This window comes from Hypoxylon fragiforme, assembly GCF_022984875.1.
Source record: "Hypoxylon fragiforme strain CBS 206.31 chromosome Unknown GGS25scaffold_1, whole genome shotgun sequence".
In the NCBI taxonomy this organism is placed as follows: Eukaryota; Fungi; Ascomycota; class Sordariomycetes; order Xylariales; family Hypoxylaceae; genus Hypoxylon; species Hypoxylon fragiforme.
Window position 1 is genome coordinate 3,177,239 of NW_026054756.1, and position 20,213 is coordinate 3,197,451.

Below are 20,213 nucleotides of genomic sequence, written 5' to 3' on the forward strand. Positions count from 1 at the left end.
TGTCTGAAAAGGGGAGCATCCCACCGGTCCATTCGGCGGTTTTAGTTCTGCTTTCATCTACCCAGATCTCTCGATCCCAGTCGTGAGGCTCTTTCAAGGTAAGATCATCCATCTTCTATTAATCGCTAGGACAGGATATGCTATTTAGGCAGATTGTGTTCTCTCTAGGATTGGGTAGTGTCTATGTCATAGGTCAGTACACGAGACCTACCATACCGCGAATGCCCTATATCTCATATAGTATCTCGGGCCATTGGTATAGTCTTGCACGTAGTGGTTTTCCATGTTACCGGGCTGCTCGTAGGACGCATATTTAATCCTGGCTCAGCCCATCTAGGACCCATCAGGTTCTCTTGACTCCCTAAACCCTAAGTAAAGTCGATCAGAATTATATTCTCTTCACATACTTACAAAATGAGGGCTACGACTGCTTCACTCGTCATCGCCTCGCTGGCGGCCACAGCTGCTAGCCACGCTACATTCCAAGAGCTGTGGGTAGCTGGGAAAGACGAGGAATCCACTTGCGCCAGGCTTCCAGTACGTTAAACAGAAAAGGCCCTTGAAGGCAATAAATCGTTTAGTATAACTCAGAGACTAACTCCTAATAAGTCAAACAATAACCCCGTTACTAGTGTGGCCTCAAACGACATTCGTTGCAATGTTGGAGGCACCAAGGCCGCGGCGGCCAAGTGCAGTGTAGCTGGTAAAACAATCTTCTCAACCCTTTAACTTACCTACCATCCTCTAACGAGCGTCTAGCTGGCGATACTGTCACGGTAGAAATGCACCAACAGCCGGGCGACAGAGACTGCACCCGAGAGGCCTTAGGTGGAAACCACTTCGGGCCTGTCCTGGCGTACCTAAGCAAAGTTGAAGACGCTGCCTCGGCCGACGGGTCATCATCCTGGTTCAAGATCTACGAACAGGGCTACGACCCTGCGACCAAGGCCTGGGGCAACGACGCCTTGAACAAGAACTGCGGCAAACAAGATGTCAAGATCCCGGCTGACATCGCCCCGGGAGACTACCTCCTGCGTGCGGAGACCATCGCTCTGCATACAGCTTCCCAGGCGAACGGCGCCCAGTTCTATATGACCTGCTACGTAAGTCGAATACTCTTCTTGAAAGCTCACTTTACAAAAGTGTGACCATGCATGCTGACGAAGGTGAATAGCAAATCACGGTCACCGGCGGAGGTTCCGCAAACCCAGAGGGTGTGAAATTCCCTGGTGCTTACAGCGCCAGCGACCCCGGTATCAAGGTCGACATCTGGGGCAACAGTTTCACAGAGTACAAGATTCCCGGCCCCCCAGTTTATGGAAGTTGAATCCCTTATTCGCGAAAACTTGCCAATAAATGGAGAAGGGAGGGAATAGAAGCATCGCATAGTTTATCTGAATGGAGTTGCATGTAAGTAGGTGCATAGCAAGTATAGGTATTCGTCTTCAATGAATGATATAGGTAGGTACCTATTCAACAGACCATCTACTTCTTTCACATGCCTGTGAAACGTCAGCAATTAAATCGTAGACTCTCTACCAATTAACAGTCACAATAAGATCGATCTGATGTAACTGGATGATAAGAGCTTCCCCTATCCCACCTGAGGATGGTCCTGAGTAAGCGATATTTACGCCACTCCACGCCTTGATATACGAGTCCCTACCTACCTCTCACCTCGGTAGGTACTTACTTTCATATTTACCTAGGTTAGGCACCTTTGTGTTGCTCAAGTCGATAAAATAGCTGTAAACAAGCCCAAGCGCCTATTACCACTACCATGCAAGAACCCAAACAGTCCATCATCACCGACCAAGCCATGGGAGACACCATCGAAGAACCCTCCCCCTCCCCCTCCCTTTCAGTCCCCGGCACCAAACGCGGGATCAAATCGCGCCACGCACAAATGCTCGTCCTCGGCGGCACAATCGGCACCGGCCTCTTCGTCGGGACCGGGCAAGCCCTCGCGACCTCCGGGCCCGCCCTCCTGTTCTCCGCATACCTCGCAATCTGCATCCTCGTGTACGGCATCGTCACAGCCCTCACCGAGATCGGCGCCTACCTCCCGGTGCCGGGGATGTCAGTGGCGTACTACGCGCACCGCCTCGTGTCGCCGAGCCTCGGCTTCGCGCTCGGCTGGCTGTACTGGTACACGTGGGGCATCAGCGTCGCGTACGAGGTCACCGCCGCCGCCGTCGTCGTCGAGTACTGGCCGCGCAGCCCCGTGCCGACCGCCGCGTGGATCACGCTCGCGCTCGCCGTCATTGTCGCGCTGAACCTGTGCCCCGTCCGCGTGTACGGCGAGTCGGAGTTCTGGTTCGCGTCGCTCAAGGTGTTTGCGATCGTCGGCCTGCTGGTCCTCTCCGTCGTCCTGTTCTTCGGTGGCGGACCCGACCACACGCGGCTGGGGTTTAGTTACTGGCGCGACCCGCCCGGCGCGACGAAGGAGTATTTGGTGGGGGGCGCCGGGGGACGGTTCTGCGCTTTTCTGTTCACGTTGGTTTATTCGTGCTTCAGCTTCAACTTCAGTCCCGAGTTAGTCATCATCGCGGCGGGCGAGATGACGGATCCGCGCCGGAGTCTGCCCAAGGCGGCGCTGCACTTCGTGTGGCGCCTGATCCTGTTCTATGCGCTGGGCGCCCTGGCGATCGGCGTTATATGCCGCAGCGACGAGCCGGCGCTTACGGACGGCGGGAAGGGGGTCGCCGCGTCGCCGTGGGTTATCGCGATTGAGAATGCGGGGGTTCATGGCCTGGATAGTGTAATCAACGCCGTTGTGATCACGTCGGCGTGGAGCAGCGGAAACTCGGTGCTGTATATGTCCAGCCGCTCCTTGTACTCACTCGCGGTGGTGGGGAGCGCACCGCGAATATTCGCGCGTTGTAATACGCACGGGGTGCCCGTCTATGCGGTTATAGCTTCGAGCTTATTGGCTTTGCTCGCCTACTTGAATGTTGGCACGGTCAGTGGAATTGTGTTCAATTGGTTCGTCAGCATCATCAACACGGCCGCTTTCATCAGCTGGACGTGTTGCTGCCTCGTTTACTTCCGATTTAGAAAGGCATGTTCGGTGCAAGGGATCGATAGGTCCGACCTGCCTTACACGAGTGTCTTGCAACCTTGGCTATCGTGGATAGCCGTCGTAGCGTTTGCTCTCTTTGGGTTGCTTAATGGATTCTCAGTCTTTTTCCCTGGGAAATTTACCGTTTCGGACTTCCTCACGGCGTATATTGGCATCCCAGTGTTTCTATTGATATACTCATGTCACAGGATATGGGCTAAACAAGACCCGTGGATTAGGACTCCCGAATCAGTCGATCTGCAGACGAGATTCACGGATGTAATAGTTGATAGACATCCTGAGGATGCTATCCTGGATTCGAGTGATTTTTCTAGGCACAAAGCTAATAAATATGTAAAGAAGATATACATGATCTGGGGCTGGGAATGAAATAAAGCGGAGTTCGGAGTTCGGAGTCGTGACAGCTCCTTTAACTGCCTACTTTTAAGTGCCTCAACTTACCTACTACCTAGTAACTAAGAACCATCCTATCCACCATTCCAAGGTTCCAATGTTGCCTAAGGTTTCCAAGGTGCTCAGACTAAAGCGCATAAGCTGCTCTCTGCTCCTTATGTTGCCTCTGTCATAGTCTTACAATTTTCTGTGAAAGAATTGAAACAATCCTCATTGTCTACCTAGTTGCATTCTTTCTCCTATTCTAGGATTGTTATTGGCAATCGCTAATTAATTGTTCGACACTTACGTAGGTGGGTTTACCCCTGACTTTAGCCCCTATTTCCACCTTACATCCAGGGACAGGTTTTTTATCACGGTTGGTAAAAAAAACAATACCCAAGAGATATAATACATCCTACCTACAAGAGAAATATTGTTAATAGGAGGATGGATGAAATCTCCACTTCACTGAAGGCCACCGGACCGGGTCTCGATCGAACCTTGGCAGCTCTATCCTAGGGTATCATTATGACTAATAAATAGCTAGCGCTGGGTCAACGTCAGATAAATACCTAACCTTGAATTGTGAACCAGTCCCCTTTGTAATATATGAAACTTCCCCGCCTCGTCATCATCTTCACTTCCGTACCTACCTGGCCTCAATACCCACTAGTCTCTCGTTGCTAAACATGGCTAGCCAAGCTGTGTTAACACACCCCACGGGGGATGATGTACGGATAGAGGTAGTCAGCAAACCGGGGGAAGTTGTTGCTGGATTCGACTGTATCTGCGATGCGTTTGGCAACCAGGCTCGCGATGCGATATGGATGGCTACCAACCCGGAATGGAACAAGTCCGGCCCCGAAGGTAGACCTCAAGCTGCGGCCCGGATGGTTGAAGAATGGCAAAGCATAACTTACGACAACAAGGGAAGACCAAATAAGATCTTTCTCGTGGCAACCGTACCTAGCGAAGGCAAGCGTGTCGTCGCCGGCATGGCTGTTTGGGCACAACTGTCAATGGTGGAGGGCCATGGAGATCAACCGTCCAATGACTTGCGCAGCTCTCTCGATCTTGAAGCACTATATCCGGGCAACGAGTCTGAGCAGCGCTTCCTGTGCCAGGTCTGGCGCTCTTTCACTACGCGTCGTGTCGAGGTTGCCAAAGAGAAGCAATCGTCGGAGCAACCGTCCATATTTCACCTTTCCATCTGTGGTGTGCACTCAGCCTACCAACGTAGGGGGATTGCTGGAAAGTTGGTTCAGTGGGGGCTTGACGAAGCACAGCGTAGGGGTGGGCTGGAGGCTATCACTGAAGCATCGAGCAGTAAGTATCATCAGTCCTTTGGACTCCGTTTGCAGAGGGGTCCCCCTTTCCCCTCATGGCTCAACTACTCATCTACTCAACTACTGCCAATACCAATTGAACTTACAATTACTAATTCATACTACTATAGTGGGCAGAGGTGTTTATGCACGCCTAGGCTTTCAAGGTGAAGGATCAGATGTCAAGTATGAAGTGGATAGTGAATTTGCGTCGCGAGACCTACCACCAAATCTCTTCATGAGAACCGGAATTGGTCAAAAGTCGTAATTCCTTTCATGGGTCTATACTCATACCCTTACGGTGTAGTCAGACGGCTATTACCTATCTAGAGCCCCAGATAAGACTCTAAACATTACGAACAAAGTGATTGTCCGCCATCCATTGTTGAAAAGGGGGCTGAAGCAACGGATAATTGAAAGAGTATTTACTACAAAGGGATTCAAACAATAGCACAGCATTGGTGATACCTAACTACCACATAGAGCGAGGACAATGGATTTCCTCACAAGACAGATTTATTGTTACAGTTAACAATAGAAATATATATTCGGGGCATGAATAATGATTTGGTTTATTGGCAATTCGTTAAGACTTATAATCTTTCCAATACCTACCTACCCATACTCTCAAATTCACCACTGACACAACTTAACGCTCACTTCAAGATAGCAATCAGGTATTACATCGCACTCTTTCGTGCAAGTACACTATGGATATCACTGCGCAGATCAACGCTGCCTTATTGAGCGATGATGGTGCAATGCAAACCACGCTCCGAAATATTACTTCGGCTTTAGAAGAGCAGGTTAGGCATCTAGAAGACCAAGTCCATGCTGGCAATGGTGTTACCAATTCTGCTACAGCAACAACTAGCACCCAAGTTACAGAGCTTCTACAACAGGTGATAGATTTAGAGATCCTGCATCATGACACACAAGCTCTCTACGACGCTGCTCTTGCGGATGTAGACCACTGGAAGGCAGAACTCGCGCAATCTCAACAAGCTAAGAATAGTAGGGAGAAGCAGCTGAAGCAGGAACTTGAGGCAGAGAGACAAAAGGTGCGGACCCTTTTCGAGCAAGTTCAATCGCTGAAGGGGAACATCCGCGTCATGTGTCGAATCCGTCCTGCCCCTGTTGGCACCCCGGAAGAAGACCTCGTCGACTTTGGTCCTCGCGAGCGAGGAGACTTTTCCACACACTGGGGAAAGTTGCGTATCACGACCGAGCGGATGAACTTCAGGGGTCAAGCGGTCCAAGAACAGCGATCGTTCGAGTTTGAGCGAATCTTCGGTCCCGATGAGACGAACGAGGATATCTTCAAGGAGATCAGTGACCTCACTGAGTGCGCGTTGACTGGCGAGAAGGTAGGAATCTTTGCCTACGGGCAAACAGGATCGGGAAAGACTTTCACGCTCAGTCACAACGATCCGCAGAAACCCGTAGACACCGGCCTCATTCCCAGAACGTTGGGTCTGATTTTCGATACCATCAATTCATCAACGGATAAATACAACTACACGGTTTCGATGTCAATTCTCGAGGTCTACGTCGACAATGTTTATGATCTCTTGCAGACAGGCGACGAAGGTGAGAAGATTCAAGTTCGCCTGGAACAAGCTGTGTCGGTGGAGCTGGACTCAGAGGCCATGGCTGCGGAAATGATTGACGCAGCGACGAGCATCCGGGAAACATCGGCCACGAACAGGAACGAGACTTCGAGCCGGTCGCATCTCATTCTTACATTTCAGATTCGGAGGAGGGACAACGAGCAGCGAAAGACCGTCACGGGTATCCTCAACATCGTGGATCTTGCCGGATCTGAGCGATCAGCAGCTGGTGGTCTGCAAGGACAGCAGCTCAGGGAAGGCATCAAGATCAACGAGTCGCTAATGAGCCTTAACATGGCCATCACGTCACTCGGGCAGGGCGGCCGCATCGCATTCGACACGGCTCTCCTGCGCGCTCTCCGGCCCGTTCTCTCCAACGACTCGAAGACGCTGATGTTCGTGATGATCAGCCCCTTCCAGAAGGACCTCACCATCTCCCTGCAAACGCTCGAGAAGGGCCAAGAGGCGACCAACGCCAAGCTGGCCTCCGCCAACCGAAGCAGCAACTTCGCCGGAACAGTGTCAGCGCCTGCGACGCCCGTGAGACCTATCAAACCCACATCCTCCTCCCCGACAGGCGCGAGCGCGAGCACGAGCACGAGCACGAGGAGGACGCCGACGAGTACAGGCGACAGCCGCGTCCCTTCCTTCATCGGAGTCCCGCGTGTCAGCTTGCGGGGAGGTTCGAGCCGAGGAGGCACGGCAGCGGGGCGAGGGGGTGCGGTGAGAGGGGGTGCGGCGCGAGGTGGCTCGACGCGCACATCGCCTGCTGGTGGAGCTGCGCCATCTCAGAACAACACGCGCAGAACGTAATCAGTGGTGTTCGCAGTGGTTCCCCAGGTTCTCTAGGTTGAACGGTCCTAAGCCTGGGTAGGTACCTAACTAATAGCAGCGGGTCTGGTAGTGAAGCGGGTTTAAAGGGAGACAGGTATTGATTGCTTTTCCCTGAAGTAGGTATGCAAGCTACCTAGTAGGTACTTTTTGAGTTTTGTTTCATTTTCGCCTCTGGTCCGAAAGTGTTAGGGTAGATCGTTACTTACACCAAGGTTACTTGCTGAGAGGGAATAGCGGCATCTAGTAGGGAGTTGGGGAGTTAGTTATTAGACTGTTTGATTTTAGGTATTCGAATTGATTATTCTTCTTCAAAAAAGAAAAGGCTAAATTGTACATGCTCGTCATATAGTACAGTCGTATTTATATAATACATTCCTCCTGGTCTACCCCCTTTTTCCCCCTGCCAAGCCAATGAAGGCCACAACGCCATATCCAAACCCGATCTCAACCACATTATAAAATAGCTATTCGTACGGTGGTGATATAATCATACAATTATACAATACAATATTAACATCATTCCTCGCTGAACAAGAAAGATCACGCGAAAGCATCCGTCAGGACACTCGAGCAATCCGTCAAGCTCGCCGCGTCGTTACCAAGTAAGGCCATCTTCTCCATCCTGCAACAACACGAGTTAGTTATTTCTCTCTTTATATAGCACGAATCAAAGGAATCACTTACGCAGGCACGAAAGCCGCCATCCACGCCTCCGAATCGGCTCCAAATGCCTCCCACTCGGAGCTCGTCTGCGTCGAGTTACTGAGGTTTTTGTCGCTGTTCAAACTCGCGGGCGCCGTGCCGTCCGCCGTCTCGGTGTAGAACGTGCTGTCCATGTCCTCGACGGTGGTGTCGAGCGCGTTGCCGTTGAGGTCCTTGGCGGTGCTGTGCGCGCCCATCAGCGCCACCAGCTCCGTGATCGAAAACCCCTTGGCGGCGAACGCGGCGACGATCGAGTCCGCGTCGTCGTTGGCGCCGGGCATCTGCCCCGCGGCGTTCGCGACGGAGGAGTCGGTCCGTCCGACTTTGACCGCGATTTTGGGGCCGCCGGGACATGAGGCTATGCCGAATGCTAAAGGGAGGGGGGGGGGGACAAATGTGAGCTAAGGGTACTTCACGCAGATATATATCCAAAGATGGAGAGGGGACTTACCAGCAGCAAACTGTATCAGATCAGCAGTACCAACGCCGAAGTCCGTGGCCTTGTCGCCGAGGATCGAGCAGATGTCTTTCATCTGCGCGTTCTCGCCGCGGTCTGTGCACTCGCCCGCGAGGATGATGGAGCCGTCGCAGGATCCGGGAAAGCAGTCGTGGAAAGAGAGGCGGATGGCGGCGCGCGCATCATCCGTGCAACCCCCGTCGCTGCCGATGAATGATGTCTTCAGGTCGGTGGCTACGTCGGTCCAGACGGCTGGGCACTGGGCTGTGATGAGCCGCGAGTGGGCGAGTAGGGCCAGGAGGAGGGTTGTGGTTTTGGGAGAGTACATGGTGTTTGATGTGTGTGTGTGCGTGCGCGGGTGTGTGTGTGTGTGTGTGCCTGGGTTGTTGAAAGGGATGAGATGATTTGAGATTAAGTTAAGGTAGATTGTTTAAAGACTGAGATGAAGGAGATCGTGAAGTCAAGATGATGGAATATAACTCTGAATTGGCCAGCCGAAGAGTAAATATGAAGACGAAGGAACTTGCTGTGATGCTTTCGTCTTGGTTTGAGCCATGGCGAGAGTGGTCCTCATACTTATATGTGATTCTGTCGAGACGAGATACTCCTAATTAGAGGCGGTGATATATGATCCTGGAGGAGCGGTGCTCATATTCGATACCCTGCATGCAAGTGACAAGATAGACGTTGGTCACTTTCTCTCTCCATGGGTCGCTTCTTCCCCCTGACCCCCCTCGGGAAACATTCCGTCGAGAACGAAGCTAGACTGCCTGCCATGAGAGAGCTTTCAAGATGCCAAGTGAGGATAACTAGTAATTCCCGTAACCTTGTAGTCGCACGAGTTAGTTACCTAGGTAGTTTAGGTACTCTTCTCGTCTCATCATTACCGAAAGGTACTTGTGTGAAACATCAATTGCTGTATAGAATCTAGTATCACGATGATATCTAGGTACGCTAAGAGGATGCGTCTCAATATCCGCCAAGTTCAGACCGTATAGCACTAGACCATTTGGACAAATAAGCTCCTCATCGAATCGAATGACCAAATCTCGGGCACATACAGTAAACAGTAAGTATGTGGAGTAGAGGTATATCGTGGCAACGTTGCGTAAATCATCAAACTGATCCCAGAAGTCGATCATCGTCCAAGTGCTCATTATCTCTGTGCGGGCGACCGCAGAGAGTGAAGTCTTATCACATTCTCTGTTACGAAGAGCTTACGACGACACGCTGAGAATCCTTCTTTTTTTCTATGTTATTTTTCCGAAGACAACTTCGCTTGGACTCCTTGCGTGGGGAAGTTGTTTCCACTTTCACGCTAAAGGGGTTCATCTCAGAGCCTCCAGTCTCTCGGCGTTACCTCACAACTGGGGCGCAACTACCGAAGGCAGTAATTAGCTTGTGTCCCAAGTGCCGGACCCCTTTCTACGAGAGCAGTCGTGCTCTGCGCTAATGAAACAATTCTCCCCTGATAATTGGTAAAACAGAACTGTCACAGGCTCTTTAGGCTGGCGTTGAAAAAATTGATGAGATATGTTTTGGTTACATTTCTAGTCCAACGTCCTGCCTTGGCAGGTAGCAATGGGACCTGGTTTGACATCACAGTAGGTCGTATTGCATTCTTCCTGGCTCGTTCGTCCCTATTCCTGGGAATCATTGTATGTTATCTCCATAATATCCCCCAATCTTACGTGCCTACCTAAGCAGGTATACTTTAGAACATCATAGTCTCATAGATAAGCATACAGTAACCCCAAAGCAAGCGAAGCTAAAGTAGGTACCTATCTTAGTCTCATGACGACATTACCCGGCAGTGACTATTTGCTAGTAGATAGTTACGAGACTTACATTGTCCGTAACGCTGTTCGATAACCTCACCAAAGGCATACCTCCTCTGTGGCCCCGTCTTAGATCCCTCCGACTATCATAAAATAGGGTCGTATAACAGGGCCATGGAGTCTAAAGAATTATCTAGGAATAAGACGATGTGGGTATCAACAAGAGGCTCCTAGACTCCTTAGGGATAGAGTTGAAGGTGTAGTTCGAGAGATTCATGGATACCTAGTATCTATTTACCTAAGGTTAAGTTTTAGACGTCAACTCCGTACTCCGCAATGATCAGATTACCGGAATGAGATGAAGCTACCCTGGCTCTTGGGTCATAGCTCCTGCTGGGTCCCTAGTAGATAGCCTCAATTTCAGCCACGATCTTGTTTTATCTTTCATGGTTCTGTATATTTCCTGGTGAAACTCCTTAAGCTGAGACTCCCTTAACTAACCCCAGGGGCTCTTTTTCCAAGAAATCGGGACCGAAATTCTCATTCGATTTCATGAAAAGATACCAATCATTATCTTTCCCCTTTATTACGCTGAGCGGAATGCCCGCCCACTCGGCCCCTTGAATCCTAGTAAACAGGTAGTTAGATGACCTAAATCGTACCCCTCAACTCGTATATGATTAATTGGGCAATAATCATTGGTGTAATGTCCGCTGAGTCCCTACACCTCTATGATAGCTACCCCTAGAAATACACTAGGTACTCAAAATTCCACGATGCTAGGTACATATATAAACAGGGGCCCCAGTAATACTACCCTCCGCTGCGGGAACTAAACTTGACTTGCAGGGATGACACTTACGTAAAGAGTACGCGGCCATACAAATAAAAAACAAATCTAAAACTTCGATCTCTGTGCGTCAGGTACCGCGCAGAGCCGCCTATCGACAAGTTCAACAACACCTAGTTAGTGCTGATCGAACCCCCAATGTCGTGCTAATGGTTTGTCGCTTTTACGATGGATGTGATAAATCTCATCACCAGCCCTAAGGTAGAGACTAGCCCCCTGATCTGAGCATGGAACCACAAATTTTTTCTCAGTCATGAAGTCGTATTGGTAAATGTTGTAGCAACTCATGAGCCCGCATGCGCCGCTCGCGAGCCCGGTTCTCTGGTGGGCTTGGAAAACATATAACAGGCCAGTATGTCGTCCCACTTCGAAAGAAACCGGCCGCGTAATCTAAACTTACTAACGTTTTGCTCCTTTAATATCCCCCGGCCTTTTGATATTTTAAACCATTTCGCTAATTTAATAACATCACCTCTTTCTTCGAAAAACACACATTCCGCCCTACACCTTTCCTTCGAGATATCGTCGCCATATGCGGAATCGGATATATATCATCATGTGATCTTATAAGTGGTCACGTGGGATATTGAAGCACGTGATACCCCTTAACAGATACCCAGAGGAAATCAATTCAACATTTACATCAATATTCTGTAAAACCTCACACGTACTCTACTTGACTAGGACTTCACCCCCGACAATGGTACACTTCTGAGCGAAATTTTCGGTCGAGATATGTTTTCGCACGGTTTGCAGTTATTGAAAGGTACCTAGGTACCTAAGTTACACACGTATCCAGATTGAGAGGTGTGCTGGTTGAGGGGGCCACGTGACACCCCTAAACGACACATCTGAGAATTCGAGTTACCATACCCATTTAAGCTTAATGAGCCCGGTAACTAGCGTATCACGTAGTCGTTGAGTACCTAAGTAGGTAAGCCATCTGAATCCGTTCCGACACCCTGGTTCCCTTCCCCCCCTCCCTTTTTTTAGGAGAAAAGAGGAATCAACCATTCCACTTAGTCCAATATTCCAAGAATCGCGTCCACTTGTTTGCGTCAGCAGCAAAACTAGCCAAAGTCATCCACACGATAATACTAACCCGCTCAAAACTCAGCGGCGACTCCTCGTAGCTACTGGGTGGCCACCAGTTGTGCTACCGTCGCCAGGTGCTTGATTTCACCCCCACTAGCCTAAACCTTTCCCAACTAGGTAGTCAAAATCTTTTCCCTTGACAGTCGTACCTAGCTATGGGTTTCAGACAGAGCTCTTCCAGATCTAGCGGCGTTTCTCGGCGTGGAGGGGTGGGGTATGAGACTGAGATGCCGTGTTGATCGCCTGCACGGGGGGGTTGTGGTCATGAGCAGGATCCCGCAGTAGTATCCGAGTCGGCGCAAGAAGATGGACCATGATACCTTTCTGTGTTGGCGCTACGCTTTTCGAGGAACCTTTCGCTCCTGCCAAGGAGAAGCACGACACATCACTTCGAAGCGATTTCGAGGACCATCACCAACTTCTTCTCAATCTCATCTAAGGGCGTGCCGTGTCACGGAACCGAACCTAGAAGACGCAGAAAATATCGTTGCTGCACGGTGATTCTTAACTTCTCGAGAGAGATTGCGGGAGTCATATACATGTAGCCCTCTCTACCTTACCTGGCCCCCGGGTAGGCCCCTGACAGATCAATCCGATATATAGAAATAACGCAATAACAGTAAATAACTTTACTCATTTTGATGAGTGATAGGGGAGAATGTCATCGTCCATCTAAATCGTATTTTCGCTCGTTCAGTTGGAGCTGCTTAGGACTCCTGTTTTCTGGACAAGCAAAGGCTTGTTGTCTGTGGTAATACTTATCTCATATCCGTCTAGATACCTACTAGGAGGTACCCATCGTTTCGGGGATCTGTATTACCAAAGTGCCTTCCCAGGAAGTTTGGCAATGAGTCTCCCATTTGTTGGTGAGTGACAGCTGGGCTTATTTGCTCAATATTCATTGACTGGACTTTGTTTTCAGACTCATGGAATATCTAGTAGCAGTTCTTGAGAATTCCGTTGTCCACTGGGGAGGCAAATCAAGCTTCCTTCTCAAGAGAGCTTCTTCATTATATAGAATGTGTATCAGTTCGCCTCAGCCGCAGGTGAGAAGATGAGCTCTCCAAGTATCTTTGGAAAATTCGGCGCTTAGTAGTGATACATTGTCCTCAATCATAGTAATGACCAGAGTCGACTTGGGAGTGACCCCATAGCATAATACGGGGCTAGCTGAGTCGAATTAGCCATCACCATCTTATATACTTATATATACCTAGGTAATCATCTCTTCACATCCTCTGCACAGCAGATATTTTCACTGGTCCTGCTTTCTTAAAAGTTAACATATCTTTTTTCCCCAGCAGGTCAATGTTTACCATTCTTCTCATTGTTATCATCAGCTTCCAGGACGTAGGCCCTCCTACCTTTTCTAGGCCTGGTGTCTCAACTCCATCTGCCTCTCTTCTCACATCATTTCAATGTTCAGGACACTGGACAATAACATCAATTTCATACAACAGAGGATTTCACAGATATCATCAACATCCAAGACATAGACCACCGCAACCACTCTAGGCTTGGTGTTTCAACTTTAGCTGATTCTCTTCTCACATCGTTTATAGCTTCAACAACAGGACAACTACACCAATTCCATTCGCCACAATACTTCGCAAGTGAAATTGATGTCTTCCTTTACAATGACATTCAAACCAGATGAAAAATGTCGCATGGTGCGCCCACACTTTAGGCTGGCCCTCGTCGACGTCGTATGCGATTCATCCGACGAGGTCAGAGGGCCAGCGTTGTGAGTAGCTCCAACAACGGCACCGCAGTTAGAAAGCCTGCTCCTGTGAGCACCTCACAAGCCGAGGCAAGTCTGCCACATCTATATTTGAATTCTCCTTGGGCTATTGTGTCGCACCCCACGTGGTGGGCTCTAGTTGTAACTTGAGAAAAAAAAAGCTTAAGGCTAACATTCGCACTTCACCGGGTAGCAAACTGACACGGCATCAGGTCTCCAAGAAAGCACCGCCAATGTAGAGCCTGCCCCCCTCCTAGCCGCGACACCAGGCAGCCATAGCCCGCCTCCTATTCTCGCTCACATTCTGATCGTGATGCCTCCCTGGGTGTCGCCGCTTCTGGCTTCACACCAGCCAACGGGCCTCGAGGACAAAGACGTCTCCCTGCACAGCTGGACGCCCCAGCCGTAGCCGTCGCGCCTGTCTCCGGTGGCAGCGCTTCTACCAGCGCGCCCGCTGACGGTGACGGATCCCGTGCAGCAGCTTCGCCTGCTAGTCTGCCTGCTCGTCATATGCCTGTCCGGCTGCGCAACCCATCCGTGGCCGAGCTATCAGAACAGCGAGAAGTAAGTGATTGTAGCCCCAAGTACCTACTAGGTCCCTACCTACCTACCCATATAACAGGTAATAAGCAAGGAACCAAACCCAAACTAACCTTACCCTCTTACCAGAGAGCGACCACGGGCAGGTTCGATTGCGGTATCTGCCACACCACCGTGACCAACGGGATTCGCTACCTCACCACCCACGTCTCACGGTGTCATTTCCTACACGACCGCTACAGGGCGTGCAGCGACCGACCGAACATGAAGATATATTACCGTGTGTTCATGTGCCATGGCCGCGTATCGCGAAGCCAGCCGGCCCCGAGGCCGATCGTCCATGGTGGAGTTTAGGTCGCCCGAGGATCGGCCATCGTGAGGGGGGGGTTCCGCCGAGAGGACCCGTACCGCGACCATGTCCTAGCACACTTCCAGTAGGCCTCTTCTTGTAAGGGCCGGAAGTGTGGAAGAACACGGGACGGGGAGATAGTTAGGTTGTAGGTTGGGTCGTGGTGCTAGCTCTCGAAGAAGACAGTCAATGAATGGCGTGAAATGAAGGCGTCTATTACTAGTCTTTACACCGATCCCACCATACACCGTGGTAGGCGTCAAACGCTCATATAGTCGGCTCCGTCTGATTTGATATCGAAAAAAAAGAATACTCATTCAATCCCTATTAAATACTTATCGATGATCCAATGGCCCCTTCTTAATCAAATCGGAGATCATAATCAAACGCGCCCGGTTACACCGGTCAGCAATGTACCTAGGTAAAGCACGTTCTCAGACTCAACCACATTACCTATCTTATCTTTCTCTCCGAAGCGGTACAAGATCAGTTAATATCATTGATGGTAGTGATTGGCGTTACCGGCGTTGCGGAGGAAGGTATCAAAACTTGTTGCCCCAGCAGCACATTGTGGTAAAAATAGTTGATAAATCAGTCGATAATTTCGCTTGGCGCAGATCTAACCTAGAGATCCTGTTTATCATAGATTGCAACTAACTATGATGAAAGAAATAAGTTCGAAGGGCTTTAGTGGGCGCCAGGGATCGAGCCAGCTACATATCTGTCCGTCTAAACTGATCGGCCTTTCCCTTTCCCATGCACATTTTCAATACGTAGGAGGCGGATGATTGTTGCTTATTTAGATTCCGTCTCCGGATGCGATGTTGGTATCTAATTCGATGATAAGATATGCCCATATGTCGCAAAGCCGCAAAGCATTAACAAGAACCACTCAGGTATATACTTCGTAGTGCTATGTAGATAGCTCTCGTCTAGCAAGTGTCTGTCTGTTATTCCGGGTCCGCTTAGCATCGAACTAAATGTCTAGTAGTCCCGATGTGCTCCTAATATAGTAGAATGAAGCGGGGAATATTACTCCGTTAGTAGTGTTCGGCGAGAACACGAAGTGGAAAACCTGTCTGTTTTATGCAAATGATGCAGGGGGTGTGGTGATATCCGGCTTCACACGTCAGATCCGATCAGTGATCTCCGGGCTGCCGGCCGTTTTGGACATTTTGAGGGTTTTGAGTCCCCTGGAAAACTAGGCCCACTGGGCCACTGGCGTATCCAATTATTGGACGGAATATGGGGCGAAGCGTATTTATGGTAAGCTAACGAAGCGAACCCCTGAGCAGACCATAAGAGGTCTAGAAGCTTCAGGCTATGTTCCAAGGCAGCCCTCTGTTTTGATAAATTCGCGATCGACCATGCATGTCGTAGTGTAGTCTACGTCCTTGGTTGAGTACGAGCTATTCCATGGAATCTCGTTACTACTCTTGTTTATACGGGAAAGTCCATCGCCGGAGCGGCAGATTCGATAAAGCGGTCCGGAGCTAAACACGGCCCTGAAGAAACCGGCCATAATAGAGTTAATATAATTCATACGAGGAAGAGTTGGTGCGCAATATCAGCGGGGGGCTATTTATATAACATTTTATATAACATGCCCCCCTGGTAACTGGCGTCAAGGACCCCTTTCGCCTGCTAGGTAGTTATTGTACCTAAGTACATACCTAGTACATAGGGATACACACTTAGGTTAGGTAATTTTCCACTGTTGTGTAACTTAGGTAAGTTGCCCGATGAGTTTACGAAGTTATAGCTTGTGTAATCATTTTTTTCCCTCCCTTTTTCTTCTTCCCCTTTTTTCTTCGCACGTGGAGTCGAGCATTGAAGTTGCGAAAACCTTATAGGTAGTCGTTATCAATACATATTTTATCTACAAACTTGCTTACCTAGGTAGGTAGGTAGGTAGGTCTCGATTCTTTAGGTATGTGGTAATCCATCATCAGTAACAGATAGGCGCCTACGTACGCGTTCCCCCCAAAAAATCAGAGTCAATCTAGTGCTTGTTTTGCTTACATGCAGTAGAGTGTCATCCATACTACGACGTGGCTGCGGGGCATGGTCTCAAAATCAGAACAAGAAAACAAGATGCAGGCGAACAGCACAACCGGGATTGTCTCATTGAATGCTGAGGCACTTTTTCGACGGGACCGAGCAAGGAAACTTCCATACCTTCCTTACCCACATTCGAGAAGAATATAAGTAGGTAGGTATGCATGTGTTGGACGAGTAAATCGGGGAAGATTACTTATGTAGCCTACTAGGTATATATGTATTGTCGAGGCTAACATTTGAACTTTCCAAAGTTTCCATTGAATGTTGGCTGCATGATACATGTACTAGGTATGCTAGTATGTAGGCATGTACCTGCGAACTAACTTCTGGTACCTTGAACGGTGTAAACGCTACTTCTCTAGACGCACATGTAGTCCAAGACTGTCCAACAGTCTGGACGCTCTGAAATATAACTGCCTCTAGTAGGCACTGAGCCAACTATAAATCTGCCTCAAGTATCTAACCTTACATATTTAGGTATGTATGTGCTATGCATATGTGTATAATCCTTCATTTCGTGGAACCCGATAACGCAATTACTATATAATATTGTAACAATTCATCCCTATGAAATCTTTTGCTGAAGAATCCAGATGTCATTGATCAATGAAATCCGATAGTCTGTCCCAAAGATAGATACAATAAATTAACTAGTTACATGCTTGTACCTAACTAGCAGTAGGTAGTACAATACAAGTAGCGGGAGGTATCAATTTGTATGGAAGTTTTGTACCCGTCTCCAGGGCTGCTAATCATTTCCATTGATGCTGACCTCGTGTTAGTGGATCAAGTCTGTGATTGGCTGATTCACAACAACTTCATCAGATCGTCGCACTGAGGGAGCACCTAAATCAATCAGGCCAGTGAATCATCAACGACATCAATCTTACTCCGTAGGCATCGCAACCAAGTACTGTAGGTCAGGTCACGAATACAGAAGACTGGATAAGGCAACCCACAGAAACCGGAGAATTCGATCTTATTTCCAAGGTACATCCGTGCTGCTAAATGGCAGTTGCATTCCTCGTGGCGTTCAACGCATGCAAACAGTGAAGTTCGGAGGAGGTTGGCAGGTGAACTACCCAGCCGAGCCGATGTACTGTTCGTACAACAAACACAATCCATCAACTAACGATGGATCATATACATACCTAGGTACATACCATATCCAACGATAATTACATCAAGCAACGCCTGATATGTGCTGTATTTCCCTGCCTCCCTATGAACGATCAATACAATACCTACCCCAGCAATACTGCCGATTCTAGCGCCCTTCTTGCACCTTGCTCATCCCTGGGTGTCACGGTTCTCCGGGTCCAACCTGGCGCTTTCACTCCGCCAAAGCCCACGGACACGCCTATTCTGTAGGTACCTAATAGGTATTTCCAAGATCAATAAGTCCACAAATAATCAATCTACATAGCGAGTCAGCAACCGAGTTGGGCATCTGTACAACTTACCTAGGGCAGGTACTCTATCGAGTCTATCCACATCAATGCTTAGCCTGAGCTGAGGTGCTAGATAGCTTAACAACCTTGAATATAATCGTGAGGAATAAGGCCCGGATAGGCGGTTAACAATTTTATGTTTTCTTCTTCTTCTCAAATCAAATATGTACCTATTACCTACTCAAATACATCCCCAGTTGCTCCCTTTTTTTTCTTCTCTTTCTAGGGCATTTTAACGCCGCGAGCCTAGAACATGGGGCGAATCGACGAACTAGCAGGGCTCGTACCTGAAGGTAGACACTTGATCGTGCAATGCATGATCGAATGCAGCTAGCGTGCCATTCTAGCTCCACATGGTACCCACCAACGGGTTTAATTTAGGAAAAGCTTGGGTACCTAGGATAGGTACTAGGTACTGCGCTTCAATTGCATCTTTACCGATGTACCCAACTCAGAGGCTCCGTTCAATTCACGAATATCCCTTTGAACGTTACAAGGCAACATAGGCAACAAAACTACTAAAAATAAACCCTAATACATCTCTTTTAATCCACTATATCCACATTTACCCACAACCCCATATATTGATCCAATTTTACTTCAAATACAACGCGATACAAAGTTAGCCGGTAAATATATTAATCCGGTATCTAGTGCACCCGATACGCCGGCGCAGCTGTGCCCGGCTGCCATCTAAGTTGACGATATTGATCCAGCTACGCGTCGTTCAAAAGCTCCTCCTAATCCTGAAGTTGGTACGCGTTTTGTTCCAATGGTAATCCCATCGCGAGACCCCGAGGCACGCGAGACCCCGAGGTACGCGATCTCCCATCCTTTTTGCATAGCAAGCTCGTCAGGGGAATAATATTTGGGGACGTTCTCGTCGAGGATTGAAAACATTATCGGAGAGTTTATTAAATATGGAGGCAAAAAAGACACGATCTCGATGTGGCACTTGTAATGTAGCTATGTGTAGTTCTAAGTACTGTTGGTACAAGTGGCATACGCAAAATTGAGTGGTAAATTATGTACCTACAGAATAATTAGATTTTATTGGATATTAGATTTATGGGACGGTGGGTAATTTGGCTTGGTTGTATCCTTGTTTATTTTTAGTAACTTTGTTGCCTATGTTGCCTTGTAACGTTCAAAGGGATAGGATAGTAACTCGCCTACCAAGTTCTGTGAACTTCACTTGTTTGGCTTGTTTGGGGAATATAGTACGCTATGGTAAGGTATACGCGGGTAACTTGTTATTACATAAGTACCTGTGATTACCTATGAATGTATACCTATACTATTATGTAGTGCCTACCTACCAAGGTTACGGTACCTGTAGGTACTTGAAGAGGATCCTGTTGTGTTACATAGCAATTGAAGTAAAAGCAGGCAAAAAAAAAAAGAACAGAAGAAAAAAAGTAGAGCCAAGGATCTCCAGACCCCTAGGCATTTGCTCGTGATTGGGAGAAATTTGTATGTACCTAGTACCAAAGCATTGGCGAAAACGAAGGGAAAGATAACGTCTTGCTCTTGCTGCGTCCTTAGGTAGTTACTATGTACCGCCTTGCCTAATACATACCTACCTGCCTAGTTACTTGCTCCTCCTCCGTCATTGAACGAACACTCTTGCATATCCTTTTTTTTCTCTTCCTTTCCTTTATTCTTCATTCCCTCAAACCTCACTCGCTCAGTACCAGCCACTTTCGAGTATCCCATCCCTCAAGTTGCAGCAGTGCTTATTGTTTAGCCTGCGAGTTAAGAGTCTAATTTTGTTTGACCGCAAGATTCAAGTTCTCTCTCGCTCTGTCTCTCTCTCCCCCTTTGATTCATCTACCTAGCTCTTCTCGATACCACACAGGCTGCCCACCCCCCCCTTCGGTCGTTTTCGCTTCAGCGCTTCGCATCGTTAGCAACAAATTGTGTTTCGAAGGAACAAACTGCATTCTAATCGTGATCAACAACG

The 20,213-nt window shown here is 48.7% G+C and overlaps 6 protein-coding genes across 6 annotated transcripts; 5 read left to right on the plus strand and 1 right to left on the minus strand.

The window, feature by feature from the left end:
• Positions 1-414: 414 nt before the first annotated feature.
• On the plus strand, positions 415-1,327 carry GGS25DRAFT_517254 (glycoside hydrolase family 61 protein; the record flags this gene model as incomplete). Its single annotated transcript, XM_049263354.1, has 4 exons — positions 415-537; positions 610-703; positions 760-1,103; positions 1,175-1,327. 4 exons carry the CDS (start codon positions 415-417, stop codon positions 1,325-1,327), a joined length of 714 nt encoding a protein of 237 aa, XP_049121744.1.
• A 144-nt stretch (positions 1,328-1,471) lies between these two features.
• GGS25DRAFT_527491 (amino acid permease/ SLC12A domain-containing protein) lies at positions 1,472-3,468 on the plus strand. The gene has a single exon (XM_049265095.1). It carries the CDS (start codon positions 1,781-1,783, stop codon positions 3,449-3,451), a length of 1,671 nt encoding a protein of 556 aa, XP_049121745.1. The 5' UTR covers positions 1,472-1,780; the 3' UTR covers positions 3,452-3,468.
• An 80-nt stretch (positions 3,469-3,548) lies between these two features.
• On the plus strand, positions 3,549-5,335 carry GGS25DRAFT_471548 (uncharacterized protein). Its single transcript, XM_049259357.1, has 2 exons — positions 3,549-4,783; positions 4,914-5,335. The coding sequence occupies exons 1-2, from the start codon at positions 4,147-4,149 to the stop codon at positions 5,048-5,050; spliced, it is 774 nt and encodes a 257-aa protein (XP_049121746.1). The 5' UTR covers positions 3,549-4,146; the 3' UTR covers positions 5,051-5,335.
• A 157-nt stretch (positions 5,336-5,492) lies between these two features.
• GGS25DRAFT_527496 (P-loop containing nucleoside triphosphate hydrolase protein) lies at positions 5,493-7,300 on the plus strand (the record flags this gene model as incomplete). The annotated part of the gene is made up of 1 exon (XM_049265096.1): positions 5,493-7,300. One exon carries the CDS (start codon positions 5,493-5,495, stop codon positions 7,203-7,205), a length of 1,713 nt encoding a protein of 570 aa, XP_049121747.1. The 3' UTR covers positions 7,206-7,300.
• Positions 7,301-7,766: 466 nt separating this feature from the next.
• On the minus strand, positions 7,767-8,713 carry GGS25DRAFT_517258 (class II peroxidase; the record flags this gene model as incomplete). The annotated part of the gene is made up of 3 exons (XM_049263355.1): positions 7,767-7,848; positions 7,911-8,298; positions 8,380-8,713. The coding sequence occupies 3 exons, from the start codon at positions 8,711-8,713 to the stop codon at positions 7,767-7,769; spliced, it is 804 nt and encodes a 267-aa protein (XP_049121748.1).
• A 5,032-nt stretch (positions 8,714-13,745) lies between these two features.
• Positions 13,746-14,743, plus strand: GGS25DRAFT_517259 (uncharacterized protein; the record flags this gene model as incomplete). The annotated part of the gene is made up of 3 exons (XM_049263356.1): positions 13,746-13,835; positions 14,129-14,413; positions 14,519-14,743. The coding sequence occupies 3 exons, from the start codon at positions 13,746-13,748 to the stop codon at positions 14,741-14,743; spliced, it is 600 nt and encodes a 199-aa protein (XP_049121749.1).
• Between the last annotated feature and the right edge of the window lie 5,470 nt (positions 14,744-20,213).